This window comes from Lepus europaeus, chromosome 9 (genome assembly GCF_033115175.1).
Source record: "Lepus europaeus isolate LE1 chromosome 9, mLepTim1.pri, whole genome shotgun sequence".
Lineage (NCBI taxonomy): Eukaryota > Metazoa > Chordata > Mammalia > Lagomorpha > Leporidae > Lepus > Lepus europaeus.
The window spans coordinates 24,376,568-24,395,357 of NC_084835.1; the positions used below are offsets into that span (position 1 = coordinate 24,376,568).

Consider the following 18,790-nt stretch of genomic DNA (forward strand, 5'->3'; position numbering starts at 1 on the left):
TATATACATACAATAAGGCATAATTTTAGATTTCTAGGTATCGGCAAAGAAGTGTTTGTCTAGCATTTCTTTATAAATCCAGCCTTGCTAGAGCAGAGTGGTAACAGCAATGAAAAAATGAGTCATGTGAGTGGGACTTCAGACATTCATATGTCTCTTTCCTTGTTCCTCCCATTTGTGTTTGGTTTATTCAGCAATCATGCTAAAACGCATCTATCGTTCCACCCCACCTGAAGTGATAGTGGAAGTGCTAGAACCCTACGTCCGCCTTACTACTGCCAATGTCCGCATCATCAAGAACAGAACCGGCCCCATGGGCCACACCTATGGCTTTATTGACCTTGACTCGCATGCGGTGAGTTTCCACTACCTTGGAATGGTCTAGGGTAAGGCCCTAAAAGAAGTTTTGACATACTGTTTACCAGTTGAATTCTCACGTGCTTCTTGGTATCTTAACCTTCCTTGTTCTCCCCTTTGGGTTTAATTTTCATTCCGGTCAGGTGATTGTTCTTGAAAATCAGAACTGTGTGTGATTCTTCAGGTCATTATTCGTGTAATGGCATTAGTTTTCAGCTTAATTACATGTGAAGAATCTGAGTACTGAACCCACCAAGGTTATAATGAATTTTTAGATTTCTTAGTTTTTCTTTGTCCATCCATAGATGGTTTTATATTTGATGGTAGCAGGGGATTTCTTCTTTTTCTTCTTAGTATTTAATAGTTTCTTGTGGCTTGAATTTTTAGTTTTAAGGCTCTTTTCTATGGAAATGATATAAATGTAGTAATGGTAGTTATTGATATGTCTTAGATTTCGTGCTCAAATTTCACAAGAAACTTTTTTTTAATTATTTTTGACAGGCAGAGTGGACAGTGAGAGAGAGACAGAGAGAAAGGTCTTCCTTTTGCCGTTGGTTCACCCTCCAATGGCCGCCACGGTAGCATGCTGCGGCCGGCGCACCACGCTGATCCGATGGCAGGAGCCAGGTGCTTCTCCTGGTCTCCCATGCGGGTGCAGGGCCCAAACACTTGGGCCATCCTCCACTGCACTCCCAGGCCACAGCAGAGAGCTGGCCTGGAAGAGGGGCAACCGGGACAGGATCGGTGCCCCGACCGGGACTAGAACCCGGTGTGCCGCGGCGCCGGCCCACAAGAAACTTTGTAAACAGAATCTGATATGTTGACAGTTGCAGCCCAAAAGAGGATTTGAGTTTCTGAAGTTTATCTCAGAAGCTGACATCTACTATGATCATTGTTCTGATCAGTCCTTCATTAAGAGTTGGTCTTTTTTTTTCTTATTTATTTGAAAGGCAGAGATACAGAGGGATACACACACACAAACACACACAAGGAGAGAGAGAGAGAGAGAGAGATCTTCCATCTTCTGGTTCACTCCCCAAATGGCTGCAATGGTGGAGCTGGGCCAGGCCGAAGCCAGGAGCCAGGAACTTCATCCAGGTCTCCCTGTGCAAGGACCCAAGTGCTTGGGCCATGTTCCACTGCTTTCCCAGGTGCAAAAGCAGGGAGCTAGATCAGAAATGAAGCACCTGGGACTCGACCTGGTGCTCATATGGGATGCAGGTGTTGTAAGCATCAGCCCGACCCGTGGTATCAGTGCCTGCCCCTTCCCCACCCCCTGCCTTTTCGTTTTTACTATTGCCCTCTTAATGTTAAGATTATGACCAGAACACAATGTTTAGTAAATTTATCTTCTAGAAAAAAAAACCGATGTTCTCTTTCAAAGGACATGGGCTTTTCTCTCTTTGGGTTCAAGTGTGCCTTTGGTTCCCTAGGAAGCTCTTCGCGTAGTCAAGATCTTGCAGAACCTTGATCCACCATTTAGCATCGATGGGAAGATGGTAGCTGTAAACCTGGCCACTGGAAAACGAAGGTAAAGGCAGGAAGGTGGAGATTTCTTTTGCTGCCCCTACTTGAATTTCTCCTTTTCCTGACTAGAGAGACAAATAGGAAGGTATGGTGCCTTCCCAGTGCAGGCTGTTTCCAATATGTGCTCATATGTTTTCTTTTTCTAAATCTTATCCTTCCTGACTCTAGAATTGTTTTTGTTCTTATATAGTATTACTGTATACTTAAGGATTTTTGCTTATAACTGCCTAATATCCTTGGGTCTCATGGTGATAAGTTTTAGATATGCAGAAAAACTTCAGTACTTCCTTTCCCCTTCGAATCGTATAAGAAAATGCTGTCCTGACCTCCCACTTCCCTGATTTTGTTCATTTCCCTATTATCCTGGTGTGGTAACAGAAAAATAGCTGCAGCAGCAAAACAGGCTTGAAGAGATGAGGCACATCTTGCTCTAGCAACCTCAATCATTGTCTTGCTTCAGCAGTTGGCTTTGTAGGACTCCCACTGCTCCTTCCCTCAGGAAAGTGTAAACCGTCCAACCTGCTTGCTGTCCTGGTTGGTTCCTTTCCCTGAGAAATAGAGAAAGGAGAATTTCTCAGTGAATTTGTAGAATTAGATACTCTTCAAGTGCCTTTTGCTAACAGACACTTGACATGTGTGTTTGTTGCAGAAATGATTCTGGGGACCATTCTGACCACATGCATTACTATCAGGTAGGCTTTAACAGGTGGGAGTACACTACTGACATCCTCAGGTGACTGAAAGGATCATCTTGAATTTTCTCTAATGGGTGACTGTTAATGTTAATCATTATTAGATAGTTCCATAATTTTAACTTGCCTTTTTGTGGTAGGGCAAAAAATATTTCCGAGATAGGAGAGGAGGTGGCAGAAATTCAGATTGGTCTTCAGATACAAATCGACAGGGACAACAGTGTAAGTGACTCTTGTTTTCTTTCTGTTGTTCTTGTTGTTTGACTCACTACTCATTACTTGAAATCTTTCTGTTCTTAAAAAACAATATTTATGAGTATGCATATAATATCTACATATGAAGTACTTACAGCAAATGTTAAAAATTGTTAAAGTTTAAAGCTAAAAAAACTTATCTTTTTAAAAGAGAAATCTTTGTAGTCACAAAATTAGCAAGAAGTGCTCTTATCTGGGTGTGCTTATTCAAAGAGATTACCATTTTTGTTTTGTGCCTGTTTATTGTACCATCCTAATTCCTGAGTTGTTCTTAGTGAGTCCCCAGTAAGCGCTTCATTGCACAGGGATTAACATTGGTTCTGGTTTTATTCTCAGCAGCATCATCTGACTGCTACATATATGATTCTGCTACTGGCTACTATTATGACCCTTTGGCAGGAACGTATTATGACCCCACCACCCAGGTGAGTTTTTGGCTTGATTCTTGTTTTCAATGATCCTTTTGAAAAGCACCCATAATTTGTTACTTTGAGGATTTTATTCCCTGGATCCTCTGGATGCTCAATGCATGAAAAGTGGAAAAATTTAAATCTGTGGAAACTGAATTGTTGCTTATATGGAAAATCAATGCCTTGTGGCATTACAGGTAAGAACAGTGCTGCTCTTAAAAATCTGGATATGTCCTGGCCCCTGGAATGGGTTTTTAGATTGACATGGGCACTTAGGCTATGAGTACAAGAGCTGTTCTTTCCCTACAAGGGAACTGAGCTCCTTAGACCTGCAATTGCTGGGAGAATGAAATCTTCTTTAGACTAACTTGTTTCCAACTATATCATAGCAAGAAGTCTATGTGCCCCAGGACCCTGGGTCACCTGAGGAAGAAGAGATCAAGGAAAAGAAATCCACCAGTCAAGGAAAGTCAAGTAGCAAGAAAGAAACATCTAAAAAAGAAGGCAAGGAGAAAAAAGACAAAGGCGTGACAAAGGTAAGGAAACTTGTGAGTCTACTGTCTTTGACCAAAATAATTACAGACTAAAATACAGACATCATGGGCAAAGGCTATCTAAGTTTAAGATGTAAAGTTAATTAAGAAGTAGATGTTTGGCCTAGCAGTGTTTTAAGTTGTTTGCATCTCCTGTAGCAGTTTTTAGATTTAGTTCCTGGCTCCCAGTTTCACCTTTTTGACAAAACTGTAGGTGGTAAAGCAAAGTAATTCAGCTCAGATCCCAACACTGGGGATGGTGCTGTGGCATAGTAAGTAAAGCTGCTGCCTATAGTGCCAGCATCGCATATGGGTGCTGGTTCCAGTCCTGACTGCTCCACTTCCAATTCAGCTCCCTAATGAGCCTGGGAAAGCAGCAGAAGATGGCCCCTTGGGCCCCTGCACTCAGCGTAGGTGACCTGAAAGAAGCTCATGGCTTCTAGCTTTGGATAGGCCTATCTGCAGCCATTGGGGCCATTTGGGGAGTGAACTAGTGGATGGAAGAGATTCTCTCTCTCTCTCTCTCTCTCTCTCTCTCTCTCTCTCTCTCTCTCTGTAACTCTGCCTTTCAAATGAATAAATAAATCTTAAAAAAAAAAAAAAATCCCAGGGCCGGTGCCGTGGCTCACTTGGTTAATTCTCCGCCTGTGGTGCTGGCATCCCATATGGGCGCCAGGTTCTAGTCCCGGTTGCTCCTCCTCCAGTCCAAATCTCTGCTGTGGCCCGGGAGGGCAGTAGAGGATGGCCCAAATGCTTGGGCCCCTGCACCAGGAGGAAGCACCTGGCTCCTGGCTTCAGATCGGCACAGTGCGCCGGCCATGGCGGCCATTTGGGGAGTGAACCAACAGGAGGAAGACCTTTCTCTCTGTCTTCCTCTCACTCACTGTAACTCTGCCTGTCGAGTAAATAAATAAAAAATTAAAAAAAAAAAAAAAAAAAAACACTTCAGAGCCATACATTTGTACTTGTTTACTTTCCCTTTCAGTGTTTGACTATATATACACAATTCTGTAAGTGTAATTAGAGCAAGGATATTGTTTTGCATTCTTTATTCACTTGTAATTTAATCATTGTTATTTTTATGTTGTCTCTACAATACTCTTTATTATTTTTGGTGCTTCTGTGGTAAAAATTCATTACAACTATACTCTCATTTTCTTCATCATTCATGCATTCTTTTGTTTCCTTTTTTCTAAGATTTATTTATTTACTAACTTACTTATTTATCTGAAAGTCAGAGTTATACAGAGAGAAGAGAGGCAGAGAGAGGTCTTCCATCTACTGGTTCACTCCCCAAATGGAGCTGCGTCAATCTGAAGCTAGGAGCCAGGAACTGGGGCCCAAGGACTTGGACCATCTTGTACTGCTTTCCCAGGCCATAACAGAGAGCTGGATTGGAAGTGAAGCAGCTAAGTCTCGAACCGGCACCCATATGGGATGTTGGCGCTTCAGGCCAGGGCTTTAACCTGCTGCGCCACAGCACCGGCCCCTGTTTCCTTTTTTCTAATCTTATGTTGTCATACAGTATAGCATTTAGCATTTTATTTCACATTTTTTGTGTGTATGTGTACTAGAAACTTTTTATTTAAGGTACTCAAACTTCATGCATTTCATATATACAAATTTAGGAACATAGTGATTCTTCCCCACTACCCTTGTTTCACTTTTAAATCACTGTCTTAGAATTAATTTTCAGAATCAGAGATTGTGAGAAGTTTTATACTAGATACAAAATCAAATTCTTTACCAAATAATTATATTGATTTACCCAGGTATCAGTGAAAATGCATGAATTTGCTTGTAGTTCATCTCATAATTTATCTTTTTTTTTCCTTCTAATGCTGCTAAAAGTTTATCTAGAGATACAGAAAAGAGAAGAGGGAGCATAGGTGTCTGTGTCTATCTTTAAAACTTAAATTTGGGGCCAGAGTTGTGGCACAGCAGGTTAAACCACTTCGTGGGGTGCTTGCATCCCATACTGGAGTGCCATTCTGAGTCACAGCTACTCCAGCTTCCTGTTAATGTGTCCTGTGAGGCAGCGGATGATGCTTGGGCCCTGCTACCCAAATGGGAGACCCAGATAAAGTTCCAGGCTCCTTGCTTCAGGCTGGCCAAATGCTGACTGTTGTGGTTATATTGGAGAGTAAACCAGCAAACGGAAGATTCTTTGTCTCTTTCTCTCTTTGTCACTTTGCTTTTCAAGTAGCTGGAAATAAATAATTAAAAAAATAATAATAACTGAGGAGCTGATGCTGTGACATAGCAAGTAAAGCTGCTCTCTGTAGTGCCAGCATCTCATGTAGGCACTGGCTTGAGTCCTGGCTGCTCTTCTTCCAATCCAACTCTCGGCTGTGGCCTAGGAAAGCAGTAGAAGATGGTCCAAGTCCTTGGGTCCCTGCATCCATGTGGGAAACCCAGGCAAAGCTCCAGGCTCCTGGCTTCAGATCAGCACAGCTCCAGCCATTGCAGCCATTTGGAGACCTCTCTTTCTGTGTGTGCCTCTGCCTCCCTGTAATCTGTCTTTGAAATAAATAAGTAAACCGGCCAGTGCAGCGGCTCAATAGGCTATCCTCCGCCTGCGGCGCTGGCACACCGGGTTCTAGTCCCGGTCAGGGCTCTGGATTCTGTCCCAGTCGCTCCTCTTCCTGTCCAGCCCTCTGCTGTGGCCTGGGAGTGTAGTGGAGGATGGCCCAAGTCCTTGGGCCCTGCATTCGCATGGGAGACCAGGATAAGCACCTGGCTTCTGCCTTTGGATCAGCGCGGTACACCAGCCACAGCTCGCTGGCTGCAGCGGCCATTGGGAGGTAAACCAACGGAAAAGAAGACCTTTCTCTCTGTCTCTCTCACTGTCCACTCTGCCACTCTGGCGCTGTGGCTCAGTAGGTTAATCCTCTGCCTGTGGCGCCGGTATCCCATATGGGTGCCAGTTCTGGTCCTGGCTGCTCCTCGTCGGATCCAGCTCTCTTCTGTGGCCTGGGAAGGCAGTGGAGGATGGCCCAGATGCTTGGGCCCCTGGACCCTTGTGGGAGACCCAGAAAAAGCTCCTGGCTTCTGGCTTCAAATCGGCCTAGCTCTGGCCGTTGTGGCCATTTGGAGAGTGAACAAGCAGATGGAAGACCTCTTTCTCTGTCTCTCCCTCTCACTGTCTATAACTCTGTCTCTCAAATAAATTAATAAAATCTTAAAAAGAAAAAAAAAGAACTGAGTCATACTGGCTTGAGATTTAGATTCTGCTTCTGCCCCCTTAAATCTTTCTAACTCCATTCCCAACCATTTGTAAAATGAAGGGATTGATGCCTATCTAGATATTTATAATAAAGATTGTAGGAAATAATGTTACATATAAATGCTTCTGTGCCCTGACATGTAATAATCATAGAGTACATACTGGGTGTTTTTTTTCTTTTAAAGATTTAATTATTTACTTACTTCTTTATTTATTTGAAGGGCAGAGTGATAGGGAAAGATAGAGATCTTCCATCTATGTTTTCACTCTCCAAATGCCTGCAATAGCTGGAGTTGGGCCAGGCCAAAGTCAGGAGCCAGCAATTCATCAAGGTCTTCCAGATGGGTGGCAAGAACTCAGATACTTAGGCCATCACCTGCTGCCTTCCCAGGTGCAAGAGCAGGAAGCTGGATCGGAAGCTGGGGAATTGAGACATGGGATGGATGCATCCAAAACAGTGGCTTAATCCATTGCACCTTACGGCGCCTCAAGTGTTATGGCTTTTGTTTGTTTAATTTGTATTTTGTTTGTAAGGCAGAGTTACAGAGAGAGAGGGAGATACAGAGGGAGATATCTTTCTTCAGATAGCTTACTCTCTAAATGGCCCCAACAGCCAGGACTGGGCCAGGTAGAAGGCTGGAGCCTGAAACTACATTCAGGTTTCCCATGTGTGGTTAGGGGGCCGGGCCAAGCACCTGGGCCATCTTTCACTGTTTTTCCCAGGGATCTGCATTGGAAGTGGAGCAGCTGAGACTTAAACTGGCGCCATATGGGATGCCAGCATTGTGGGTGACGGCTTAACCCACTGCACCACAATGCCAACCTTGAGTGTTTTGTTTTTAAAGACATTGTATTTCAAAATCACTCTAGCAACATTATAGATCTTTCACAAATTAGGAGATTTGGAAAAATGAACCTAATTACACCAGGATTAACTCTTAACCCAGTTTCTTATGGGTGAATATCATGTAAGAATTAATACTTTGTTTGATCAGTTTCAGGAAAATACCAGCGAGGGGAAGGCCCCCCAAGAAGATGTCTTTAAGAAACCCCTGCCTCCCACTGTGAAGAAAGAAGAGAGTCCTCCTCCAGTAAGGCTGACTGATGCCTGGGCTAGGGCTGGGTCTGATTAGGGTGGGAAAGGAAGCAGGAAGGCTAATCCCTCACTCTGACGTCAGTCTTTTAGCTTTTCTGTCTCACAAATAAAGGCTGCCCTTGAGTGTATGCAGGAGGTAGTTTCCTGCCAACTAACAGGGCTGTCACTGAAGAGTCTGAGGCAGTGATTTTTCTGTTTACCCTGTGCCATTACCACCTGATTTGCCTTTCCCTTTTTGAATCACTAAAGTTCATTTTTCTGTCCTCAGTATTTCCTGCCTTTTGGTGCCACATAGTAGGGTGATCATGTTTTTTAGTTTACCTTTCTGGCCAGAGCAAGTAACATTGACACTCGTTTTTTTACATAACCTTGAAGTGATAGTCTTAATCTAATCACTAGTGATTCTGATTAAATACAAATATAATGTTTATGCTTTCTTTTAATTGTGGTTGATCATAGAGCCATGATCATGCATCTTTATTTAGCAGTGCCTGTAAGGTACTCTTTCCAGCCCCTTGTTACTCATTCATTCGTGCCTTTCCTTCACCCAGGAGCTGAGTCTGTTTACCTGCATGCCTATCACTGCAGTAACTTTTAGTCTTAACTCCCAAATACCCTTGCTACAGCCTTGATGAAAATCATCTTTCCTCCATGGCTTGCAGTACTTGAAGTTAATTATCGCTTCTCTGAAACTTTTTAACTCTTGCTATTTTCTGCGCCGTTTCCACTTTCTTTTCCTTCTTGGTGTTCTGTTGCTAGGGTGATTTCTAAGGGAGCTTCAGTGAGCAGGGAACAGGGTTAAGCTGTAGCCATGTTGCTTCCATCTGGAAAATAAGCAGCGTGGTCATTAGTCCTATAGTTAACCCAATTCATAATTCCAACTAAACACAAACAAGATACCCATATCAGAATATCTAAAACACAGGCCCCAAAATAGAAGTTGAGTTTGATTTTGATCCCTGACCTTCTCCTTCCAGCCGAAGGTGGTAAATCCACTAATTGGCCTCCTTGGTGAATATGGAGGAGACAGTGACTATGAGGAAGAAGAAGAGGAGGAACAGGCCCCTCCCCAGCAGCCCCGCACAGTGCAGCCCCAACAGAGGGAGGAACTGGCCAAGAAGGAGAACGAAGAGGACAAACTCACTGACTGGAATAAACTAGCTTGTCTGCTCTGCAGAAGGCAGTTTCCCAACAAAGAAGTTCTGATCAAACACCAACAGCTGTCAGACCTGCACAAGGTATTAGTGGAAGGGGCCATGATCTTTCAGACTTTGGAATCTTGTTATTTATGGGTGTTACAGTAAATAAAGAAGCTGTATTGTCCTTCCTTAGCCTGTATAATCTCCAGTTCCTGTCATTAAAGCAGTCCAATTCAAGAAAGAATTGCTCTTCCACTTTTGTTCATGAGTTGCTGTGAATTAAGGCTCTGTCCACCTTCAAAGAACATCAATGTATAGATGCCAAGCAAGTAGCATAGTTGGGGCTGGTACATCAAATACAGAAGATGTACGGGAAGAAAAGAGATTGTGGAATAGGAAGCTCATTTGCTGGGTTTCTCATCTTTTCTTTGCCATTCGCCTTAGAGATGGAGCTCAGATAAGCATATTTTCTTCTTTGGCACTTGGTAGTTTTCCCTTGGTTCTGTCCAGCTGTGATAGTATACAGTTTGTCCCATTCTCCCATGAGTGAATAATTCTGCCATCTTTTCATGTAGTAAGTATTGGTCTAAGCTCAGCACAACAGCTTTTCTTGGAGTATCAAACAGACATACATCGATCCTCCCCTGTAGACTTCTCGTTTATATGTACTGACCTTAGAGCCAAATTATGAAAAAATAAATCCCCAAATCAACTCATTGTTCTCAGAGTAATTTATTTGACAGTTCTTCAAGAGCAGATGAGGGGACTAGATTGAGATTTTCTTTCAACACAAAACCTAAAGTCATATAGCTAAAAGCTGAAAAGGTCTGCTTTTGATAAGTAGACTGCTTTTCCCAACCATACTTGCAGACTCTCCAAGCTTCGAGGACTTCAAAAGTTCTTTTTGACAGTCTCTAAACAGATTGCCTCTCAAGTCTCTTTGACTTTCTGAGTCATCAGGTTAAAAAATATGAATTCTAGCTGATGACAATGCTTCTAAATAGCTGGAGATAAAAAATAGTTGTGAAGAGAAAAGAGCCACAGGTCTAGTGAATCCTCAAGTTGAACTGGCTCTAAGACAGTGGCCAGTAGATTGTAGAACTTTTCCTTTCCTTGGAGTCATCCAGTACAAAGAACCCCCTCTCCATACAAGAGCTTTTTTAGACTCCGTAAGTTTCATATCTGTGCCTGAGGGCTTAAATCTTAGAGACCCTGGTGCTCCTTTTCGTGTTTCTCTTGACCCTGGAAAGAGTGACTAGTGTTAGGGGTTGGTAGGTGGGGCGGTGGAGATAGGCAGAGTGTTTAGGCATTTGGTTTTCCTCCCTGGTACCCTCATCCCCTCTCTCTTTTGTTTATTTATTTATTTTTTCCGTCCTTAAAGAATAAACCATACTTTTGTCTTTATTTTGGAAAAAAAGAACAAAATTTCCTTCTTGTGCCACATTGTTTAACTAATCTTTGTGATGAGCCTGCATTAGAATCTGAGTTCCCACTGGTGAAACTAAGGCAAGATGAGTTAGGGATTGTTGCTTGTGGGATACAGTGATGATTTGGAAAACACAATCAAAAGAACCACAATCTTAAGGCGACCATCAAGAAGGCCTAGAAGCATTTTCTAGACTGTGCTCATAGAATTCCCTCTCTTCTCAGCAAAACCTGGAAATCCACCGGAAGATTAAACAGTCTGAACAGGAGCTAGCCTATCTGGAGAGGAGAGAACGGGAGGTAAACTTTGGTGAACTGTTACTCTCCTTACCCCAACTCTTCTTGCTTTCTGTTGTAAACTTAATAGACTGTGCTGATCCCTCCTTATAAGATGACAGAGAATGAAGAGGCAAAAAGAAAAAGAAAAAAAGATGATATATACGTTTTTCAAAACTCATCCAATTCTACGTTAAAATGAGTACATTTTATCTTTTACAGATTATACCTCAGTAAAATTGATTTTTTTCCTAAGATTTATCGATTGGTTGATTTAAAAGACAAAATTGATAATGAGGGAGAGACAGAGAGAAAGCTTCTCTTCCACTGAAGCTCATTCAAATACCCAACATATCCAGCGCTGGGCCAGGTCAAAGCCAGGAACTGGGAACTCCATCTGGGTCTCCCACGTGGGTAGCAGGAACCTAAGTACTTCAACCTGTTTCCCCTGCCTTCTCAGGCACATCAGTAGAAAGCTGGATCAGAAGCGAAGATCTCAGACCAGCATTCCATTATGGGCTACAGACATCTCAAGCCATGGATTAGCCACTGTACCACAACACCCTTCACAAAATTGATATCTTAAGTCAGTTGAAAAAAATGAAAGAGTGTCAGGTAGGGCTACTGAAATAGCATTTATTGGTGAAGGCTAAGATGGAGGAAGCATCTTAGTGTGAGAGCCAAATGAACTTGCTACCTAGACCACACAATTAAGCAGACTTACCTACCCAGTCACAGACTTCACCAGACCAGGACAGATCTTCTATTGAATCTACCTTGTTGCAGCAGCAAAGACACCCCTCGGGGATGCCCACATTCCATACTGAGTTGCCTGGGTTTGGGACTTGTCTCTACATTCACTTCCAGCTTCTTAATGCTCATCCTGGGAAACAGCAGTAATGGCTCAAGTACTCGGGTCTCTGGTCCATGCCACCCATGTCCAAAACTTGTGTTAAGTTTAGCTCCTGGCTTTGAGCTGCCTCAACTGTGGACATTGTAAGCATTTTGGGGGAGTGAACCAGAGGATAGGAGTTCTCTCTGTCTCTCTACTTCTCAAATACATATATTTTTTAGTTTACCTATGAAGTCCCATTAGAGTTCAACTGCTAATCAGAAAGGAAAAAAAGCTGAGTCAACCACGCCAGCTTATTTCCAGATTTATTTTATTTATTTATTTATTTATTTTATTTTTTATTTTTGACAGGTAGAGTGGATAGTGAGAGAGAGAGAGACAGAGAGAAAGGTCTCCCTTTGCCGTTGGTTCACCCTCCAATGGCCGCCGCGGCTGGTGAGCTGTGGCCAGCGCGCCGCGCTGATCTGAAGGCAGGAGCCAGGTACTTATCCTGGTCTCCCATGGGGTGCAGGGCCCAAGCACTTGGGCCATCCTCCACTGCACTCCCGGGCCATAGCAGAGAGCTGGCCTGGAAGAGGGGCAACCAGGACAGAATCCAGCACCCTAAACGGGACTAGAACCTGGTGTGCCGGCGCCGCAAGGCAGAGGATTAGCCTGTTGAGCCACGGCACCGGCCAATTTCCAGATTTATGAACAGAAGTCACTGCTTTCTCTAGAACAGTGTGTGAAGGTGCAAAATATTCTGGGAGTTCCAAGTTGAGCTCCTTCACATTAGAAGAAATACCAAGAGTAGAATAAGGCTTCCCCCCTCCCCAGCCCCATCAGATGGAAGTTTCAAGTCTACTCTTCTGCTCACCAACAGGGAAGGTTTAAAGAAAGAGGAAATGATCGCAGGGAAAAGCTCCAATCTTTTGACTCTCCAGAAAGGAAACGAATTAAATACTCCAGAGAAACTGACAGGTAAGCCAGACACTCCATTTGACGTTGGACTCAAGACCTAATGATAAAACTATCTGCTTCCCCAAAAGTACTGCTGTTTTTTTCTTAGGGAAGTGAGGGTATCAGAGCAAGTTTTGTCTGAATTCCCAGCCTTTGGGTCACCTGCCTTTCCATGATGAATGCCTGTGTTTTCAAGGAAAGTTGGCTGGTTGGTTCAGTTGCTCAAAGCCAGGACTGGAGTGGCCACAGTCAGTAATGCTGCAGCCTCTTCATGGGTCTGGTAAAAATGTCACATTCTTGGGCTGTTTCTCAATGGAACCTCCATTCTTATACAGAGATGCTGAATAAATAGTTGGCTGTTGATTAGATCTATTTCTGGTTTCCTATACCTGTTTCTAATCAGATAGTTCTCATGTCATAAGCCTAGAATTACATAAGACTTCATGATAACCCACTGTATACAGGCACTGTGTAAGTGCAGGGTACTCAAGGAGACAAGCATATATTTTCCTTGACTGCTGAACACAGAATAGAAAAGGCTTAGTGGCAGTGTGTCTCATAGGGCAGACACTGAAGCTTGGAGGGAAGCTCCATGAAGGATGAAAAAGAGAAGGCTCATGATGTATTTGAGAAGTTGCAAGAGTTTCATGGGGCTGAATATTGGGGTTGAGTGATGGAAGATAAGACTGATTAAACAAATGGAGGCCAGGTCATGAACTTCTTATATCTTGAATGCTATGCTAAGGCTTTACCTTAAAGGCAACAGGAGAGCATGGAATGATTTTAAGCAGTATATTCATCTAGCTTTGTGTTCTGGAGAGATTGTTAGCCATGTGGAAGGTAAGTTTTTAGGGAGACTGCTGCAACAAGTGGTAAGATATGATTGCCTGAGAGGAGGCCCTGAGCATGGTAAGGAAAGTAGCTGAGAGAGGGTATGAAATCCACCAGTCTTTGTGATCAATATGTTGGGGAAAGGGAAAAGTCTTTGATGATGCCCAGGTTTCTTTTGCATATCTGGGAATAAGGGCAGTAAAAACCTTGCAATTAAAGATTGGAGGGAAGAGTGACAAAGATATTGGAGCAGGAGAAGGGTTATCATTTATAACGAGAGAATTGAGCAGATCTCTGTACTGGTAAACAAAACCAATAGCCAGAGGGAAAGGGAGACAACTGATAGAATAAATCCCTAAGGAGACTGGCTGGGGCCCGATGCTCTGGCATTTTGGCTTAATTTGATCACCTCCCACTGTAAGAGATGTATTTTTGTATCATGGCCCAGTCATCATGGTGTGGGTGTGTGTAGTTGAAAAAGAAGTCAGCATTCACAGCCTTCCTCCAAGGCAGGCACCCTAGGGCAATCTCCTCTGCCCTCTGCCAGCTGGGCTCCCCAGTCTTATGGCACTGGGTAGTAAACCCTTGGGAGGAATTTTTCTGGATTTACACTCAGCAAGCCCTTTGTCCAGGAGAAGGAGGGGAAGGAAAAACAACAGAAAGAACTGAACCCCTTTCCCTAGAAGCCCCAGTTGGAACAAAGACAGCATGCTCAGCTCTCAGTTCTCTGCTGAGCTGCCCACCTAGCCTGCCAAATGTATTCTCTCAATTTAACTATGTAAAGTAACCTTGCTTTCCCCAGTCTGAGTGACTGGGCACTCACTGTTAGATTCTGTCTCTTCTGCTCTTAGAGATATCCTACCCCAATAAACTTTGCTACTTTGCTTACCACAGAGGGGAAAGTCATTATAAAATATACTTGCTTTTATATGATAAAAAAGCAACATTTCTTGTGCAATGAGCTTTGTTATATCTGTTGTAGTCTATTTTATTTTCATTTCTAAGATGTAGTAAGGTAAAACTACTTAATGGGCCATCCCATCGTGTCCGTCTCTGTGATTTGAAATACAGTAGGGTGGTGGGACAAAGGTGAAGGAGCCAGCCACTAGGAGGAAGGACACCTTATCCCTGAATCAGTTGAAACCAGCCTATGCTGGTTGCAGAAAGAGACCTTTCTCTTTTGTCAGCACTTTTTATAACACAGTCTTCTGACTCTCCTCCTTCTCAGTCCTCTTTTCTGCTCCTTTTCCTTTTATCATAAAGTGAAGCTGTTTTCCAGGACTGTGCCCTTAGTACTTATGTATTCCTTTTTTTTAATTTAAGATTTATTTATTTTTGGAAGAGTTACAGAGAGAGGGAGAGATAAAGAAAGAGATCTTCTATCTGCTGATTCACTCTCCATATGGTCACAGTGGCCAGGGCTGGACCAGGCTAAAGCCAGAAGCTTCATCCAAGTCTCCCACATAAGTGGCAAAGGTCCAGATACTTGGACCATCTTTCACTGCTTTCCCGAGGCCATTAACAGGGAGCTGAATTGTAAGTGGAGCAACCAGGATATACCCATATGGAATTCTGGCATCATAGGCAGTGGATTTACCCACTGTTCCACAATGCCAGTCCCAGTACTCATTTATTCTTTTTTTTTTTTTCTTTTTTTGAGATTGATTTATTATATTTGAAAGGCAGAGTTACAGAGACAGAGAGGTTTTCATCCGCGGTTCACTCCCCAAATGGCTGCAATGGCCAGAGCTGGGCTGATCCAAAACCAAGAACCAGGAGTTTTTTCCAGGTTTACACGTGGGTGCAGGGGCTCAAGGACTTGGGCCATCCTCCACTGCTTTCCCAAGCACATTAGCAGGGAAGTGGATTGGAAATAGAGTAGCCAGGTCTCGAACCAGCACCCGTTTGGGATACTGTTGCCACAGGTGAGGCTTTACCGACTTCACCACAGTGCCAGCCTTCATTTATTCTTAATAGCTCTGCCCTCTTAACTTTAGTTGTCTCAGTCCCCACCAGTAAACTAGCAAATCCTATGGCTCCATCCCAAGTGAATTCTGTTTTCTTAGCTCTCAGTCATTATTTCCAGTTGCCTCCTGAGCATTTCCTCTTGGGTGCTTCTCAGGCCCCTCATACTAAACAGTTACTCAGTATTACATTCTACATGATACCCTAGTGTAGTCCTGCTAAACTTTCTGGATTCCTTTTTCAGAGTAGCGATAGTCTACCAGGTCCAATCCAGCCCCACTGTTTTCCCCCCTTTATCCAATTAGTAGCCAATTCCCTAATTCACTGTTGCCAATCATTCTAGCTCACCTTGAAACCAGATTCCTGATTCCTAGTCTTGGCTTCCTCTGTTCTTCCCCCCCCCCCCCCCACAGGTAGAGTTATAGACAGTGAGAGAGCGAGATAGAAAGGTCTTCCTTCCGTTGGTTCACTCCCCAAATGGCCACCACGGCCGGCGCTGCACCAATCCAAAGCCAGGAGCCAGGTGCTTCCTCCTGGTCTCCCACGCAGGTGCAGGGCCCAAGGACTTAGGCCATCCTCCACTGCCTTCCCGGGCCACAGCAGAGAGCTGGACTGGAAAAGGAGCAACAAGACTAGAACCCGGAGTCCATATGGGATGCCGGCGCCGGCCCTTCCTGTGTTCTTTAGTCCTTTCTTTGTCTACCAAACCACAAAAGATTTGTAAATAGAAATCTGTTCTTCTGATTTGCCTACTTTTGAATATATGCCTGGGCTCTAAGATTTCTTTGTCTGAAGGTTCAAGTTCAGGAGCCAGGTTTTACTGAATGTTTAAGGCTTTTTACATCTGTTCCTAGGTAATTTTACCTTTGTAAATTCCTACCATTGCTCTCCTGAACAAATGATGTTCTTTGACTTCTCCTGGCTTGTGTCTTCCTTTCTTTCTATAATTTTTCTAACTTCTCATGTGTCAAGACCCAATTCAGATATACCTTCCTGTTAGATTTCCTGTCATATTTTGCGGTGCCCCTTTGGAGTTTGTACATCTATTAAATTTCTTTAGCAGGTACCCAATATTGCCACATCATGGTTGAGCTTTTCAGTGTTCTGTTATGAATCTTTTGGCATAATTCTTACATCTTTCCCCATGAACAGACCAAGTTTTGGCCATATCTTGAAACTCAGGGCAAATCTTGGTGCATAGCAGGCGCTCAGAGGTATTGTTTAATATACTTCATAGGAGGCATATTTGAAAAAAGAGTACAGAGGTTTTTATTAAGCTCACATGTAAGTCACCTTGAATGTGATGGTGTCTGAACATCTACTTCTCTTGCAGTGATCGTAAACCTGTTGATAAAGAAGAGAGTGACACTAGCAGCAAAGGAGGCTGTGTCCAACAGGCCACTGGCTGGAGGAAAGGGACAGGCCTGGCATATGGCCATCCTGGATTGGCTTCATCAGAGGAGGTGAAATGTTTCTGTTTTGTTGAGGGTGACCTGAATCAAATATACGTAATTTTATTTTGCTGTTTGGCCTAGAGTAGCATTCTTGCCTTTTAGATGGGTTCTCTCCACTGGTGTTGTGGGACATAAGACCTCAGGAAATCATCAGTTTTGATCACTGGGTTATAGCTTGGCATGCCGGGCCCTTTGTGGTTTGGTTGGAGGTGAGAGAGAGGGAAAAGTTGGAATGGAGTTTGTTGTACTCTTAAAAAAAGAATCAGCAGTAGAACCATGTAGGAATCAGGTAGTTTGAGATGGAAGAATCATTTGGTTAAAAGAACTAAGGAACTGGCAATAAAAGGTATAAGGGTGTCTCCCAAGAGTGACTGTTGGTAGAGGTCTTTGATAGCTAGAATTCGGGGAGCGTGAAGTTAGTCCGGGTTCCCATGAAGGACTTTGCCTCTCATATTTCAGGAAGAGCCTTTAGCAAAGGTGATAAAAAGAAACATTGCCCATTTTATGGACTTGGCTCCTGCTCTAAAAATGCTCAGCCCTGCAGAGCTTCTCATGTGTCTGATATTGAAACCTGTGTCCTGCAGCCATGGCATCACCACCCTCATTCATCTTGGGTATTTGTTCAATAATGAAGATTCCTTCCTGTCCAGAAATGCTATGGGCAAAGACCATCCCAGAAGCTAATTAATTCATAGGGGCCACTATACTATTTGTCTTTGTTTAGCAGACTGAAGGCCGGATGAAAGGAACTGGAGTTGGGGCCCCAGGAAGAACCAGCAAGAGACAGTCCAACGAGACTTACCGAGACGCTGTTCGGAGGGTCATGTTTGCTCGGTATAAAGAACTTGATTAAGAATGGAGACAAGTCCACAGGACACAACTTCCTTGTTTCGTTTGTCCGTCTCTCCTTTTGTTTTGTTACTGTTCTTGCTGCTAGAACTTTTTTAAATAAACTTTTTTTCAATGTGATTATATTTTGTTAAATTTTTCTCCCAAATATGGTGAGGGATGGCTAATTGTAGGAGGAAAAGAATATCTTGGTATTATCTTGATATGGGTCCATATAAGCTGATATTAAAATGGTAACTCATACTACAGTGAGCCCTGGAGTACTTTCTGCTGTCAGTGTGAGGAGGTGTATTACAGGGACCTTTGAACTGTAGCTTATGTGAATACTGTCATGTTTTAAAATTTATTTAAACTTAAAATTTGTTAATTTAAATATAAACTTATCTTTCAAATGTAATCAGATAAAATAGCATCTCATTATTTGTTTATGATTTTTGGGTAACTGTTAAGGTAGAACATATTTCCATATGTTGGTTTACAACTTGTTAGACCTGAAAAGTACTCTTCTGACTTCCCCACTGTTGTGGACAGGGGAGCGGCAGTGTGGCAAGTCTGAGTGCCTGCTGGGTGCTTGATGCTTCACACTTTGTGGTTGGCACAGCAGGTTGAAAGAATAAGTATTATCATTCCTTTCTAGCCACTGCCCCAGCTCTCCCTCCAAAACTAAAACTCCCCAAAGAGTTATCTGCCCTCTTTCAAATCTTCCTCAATTTTCCCATCATTTCATAAGGATTGCTCCAAAAAATTAAAAGGACTGTCTACTCTATTACAACTTTCAAAAATAATTCCTCTAGGTTACATGTTACACTAAATTGCACTTTGCAGATGTCTCAGGAGAAGAATGATTCTTAGGGAGAGAACTAGGTATTTAAAACAGCAACTTCATGGTGTGAGGCAGGAATCTATCCACTCTTGTAAAGAGACAGATATTCTATATTTTAGGCTTTACAGGTCACATGATCT

General features: G+C 43.1%; 1 protein-coding gene across 5 annotated transcripts in view; it reads left to right on the top strand.

Moving 5' to 3' along the window:
• RBM6 (RNA binding motif protein 6) overlaps positions 1 to 18,102 on the top strand; it is a 119,720-nt gene extending 101,618 nt beyond the window's left edge. Inside the window, exons 10-21 of one of the 5 annotated variants that reach the window (XM_062200914.1) lie at positions 195 to 355; positions 1,791 to 1,888; positions 2,534 to 2,576; positions 2,717 to 2,798; positions 3,168 to 3,256; positions 3,631 to 3,777; positions 7,996 to 8,091; positions 9,074 to 9,334; positions 10,886 to 10,960; positions 12,652 to 12,749; positions 16,858 to 16,987; positions 17,703 to 18,102. In XM_062200914.1, coding sequence (XP_062056898.1) covers positions 195 to 355; positions 1,791 to 1,888; positions 2,534 to 2,576; positions 2,717 to 2,798; positions 3,168 to 3,256; positions 3,631 to 3,777; positions 7,996 to 8,091; positions 9,074 to 9,334; positions 10,886 to 10,960; positions 12,652 to 12,749; positions 16,858 to 16,987; positions 17,703 to 17,831 — 1,409 coding nt within the window. In that variant the 3' untranslated portion in view covers positions 17,832 to 18,102. The remainder of the gene's footprint in view (positions 1 to 194; positions 356 to 1,790; positions 1,889 to 2,533; positions 2,577 to 2,716; positions 2,799 to 3,167; positions 3,257 to 3,630; positions 3,778 to 7,995; positions 8,092 to 9,073; positions 9,335 to 10,885; positions 10,961 to 12,651; positions 12,750 to 16,857; positions 16,988 to 17,702) is intronic. The other 4 variants (XM_062200916.1, XM_062200917.1, XM_062200918.1 and 1 more) reach the window with 4 other exon arrangements.
• Positions 18,103 to 18,790: the final 688 nt, after the last annotated feature.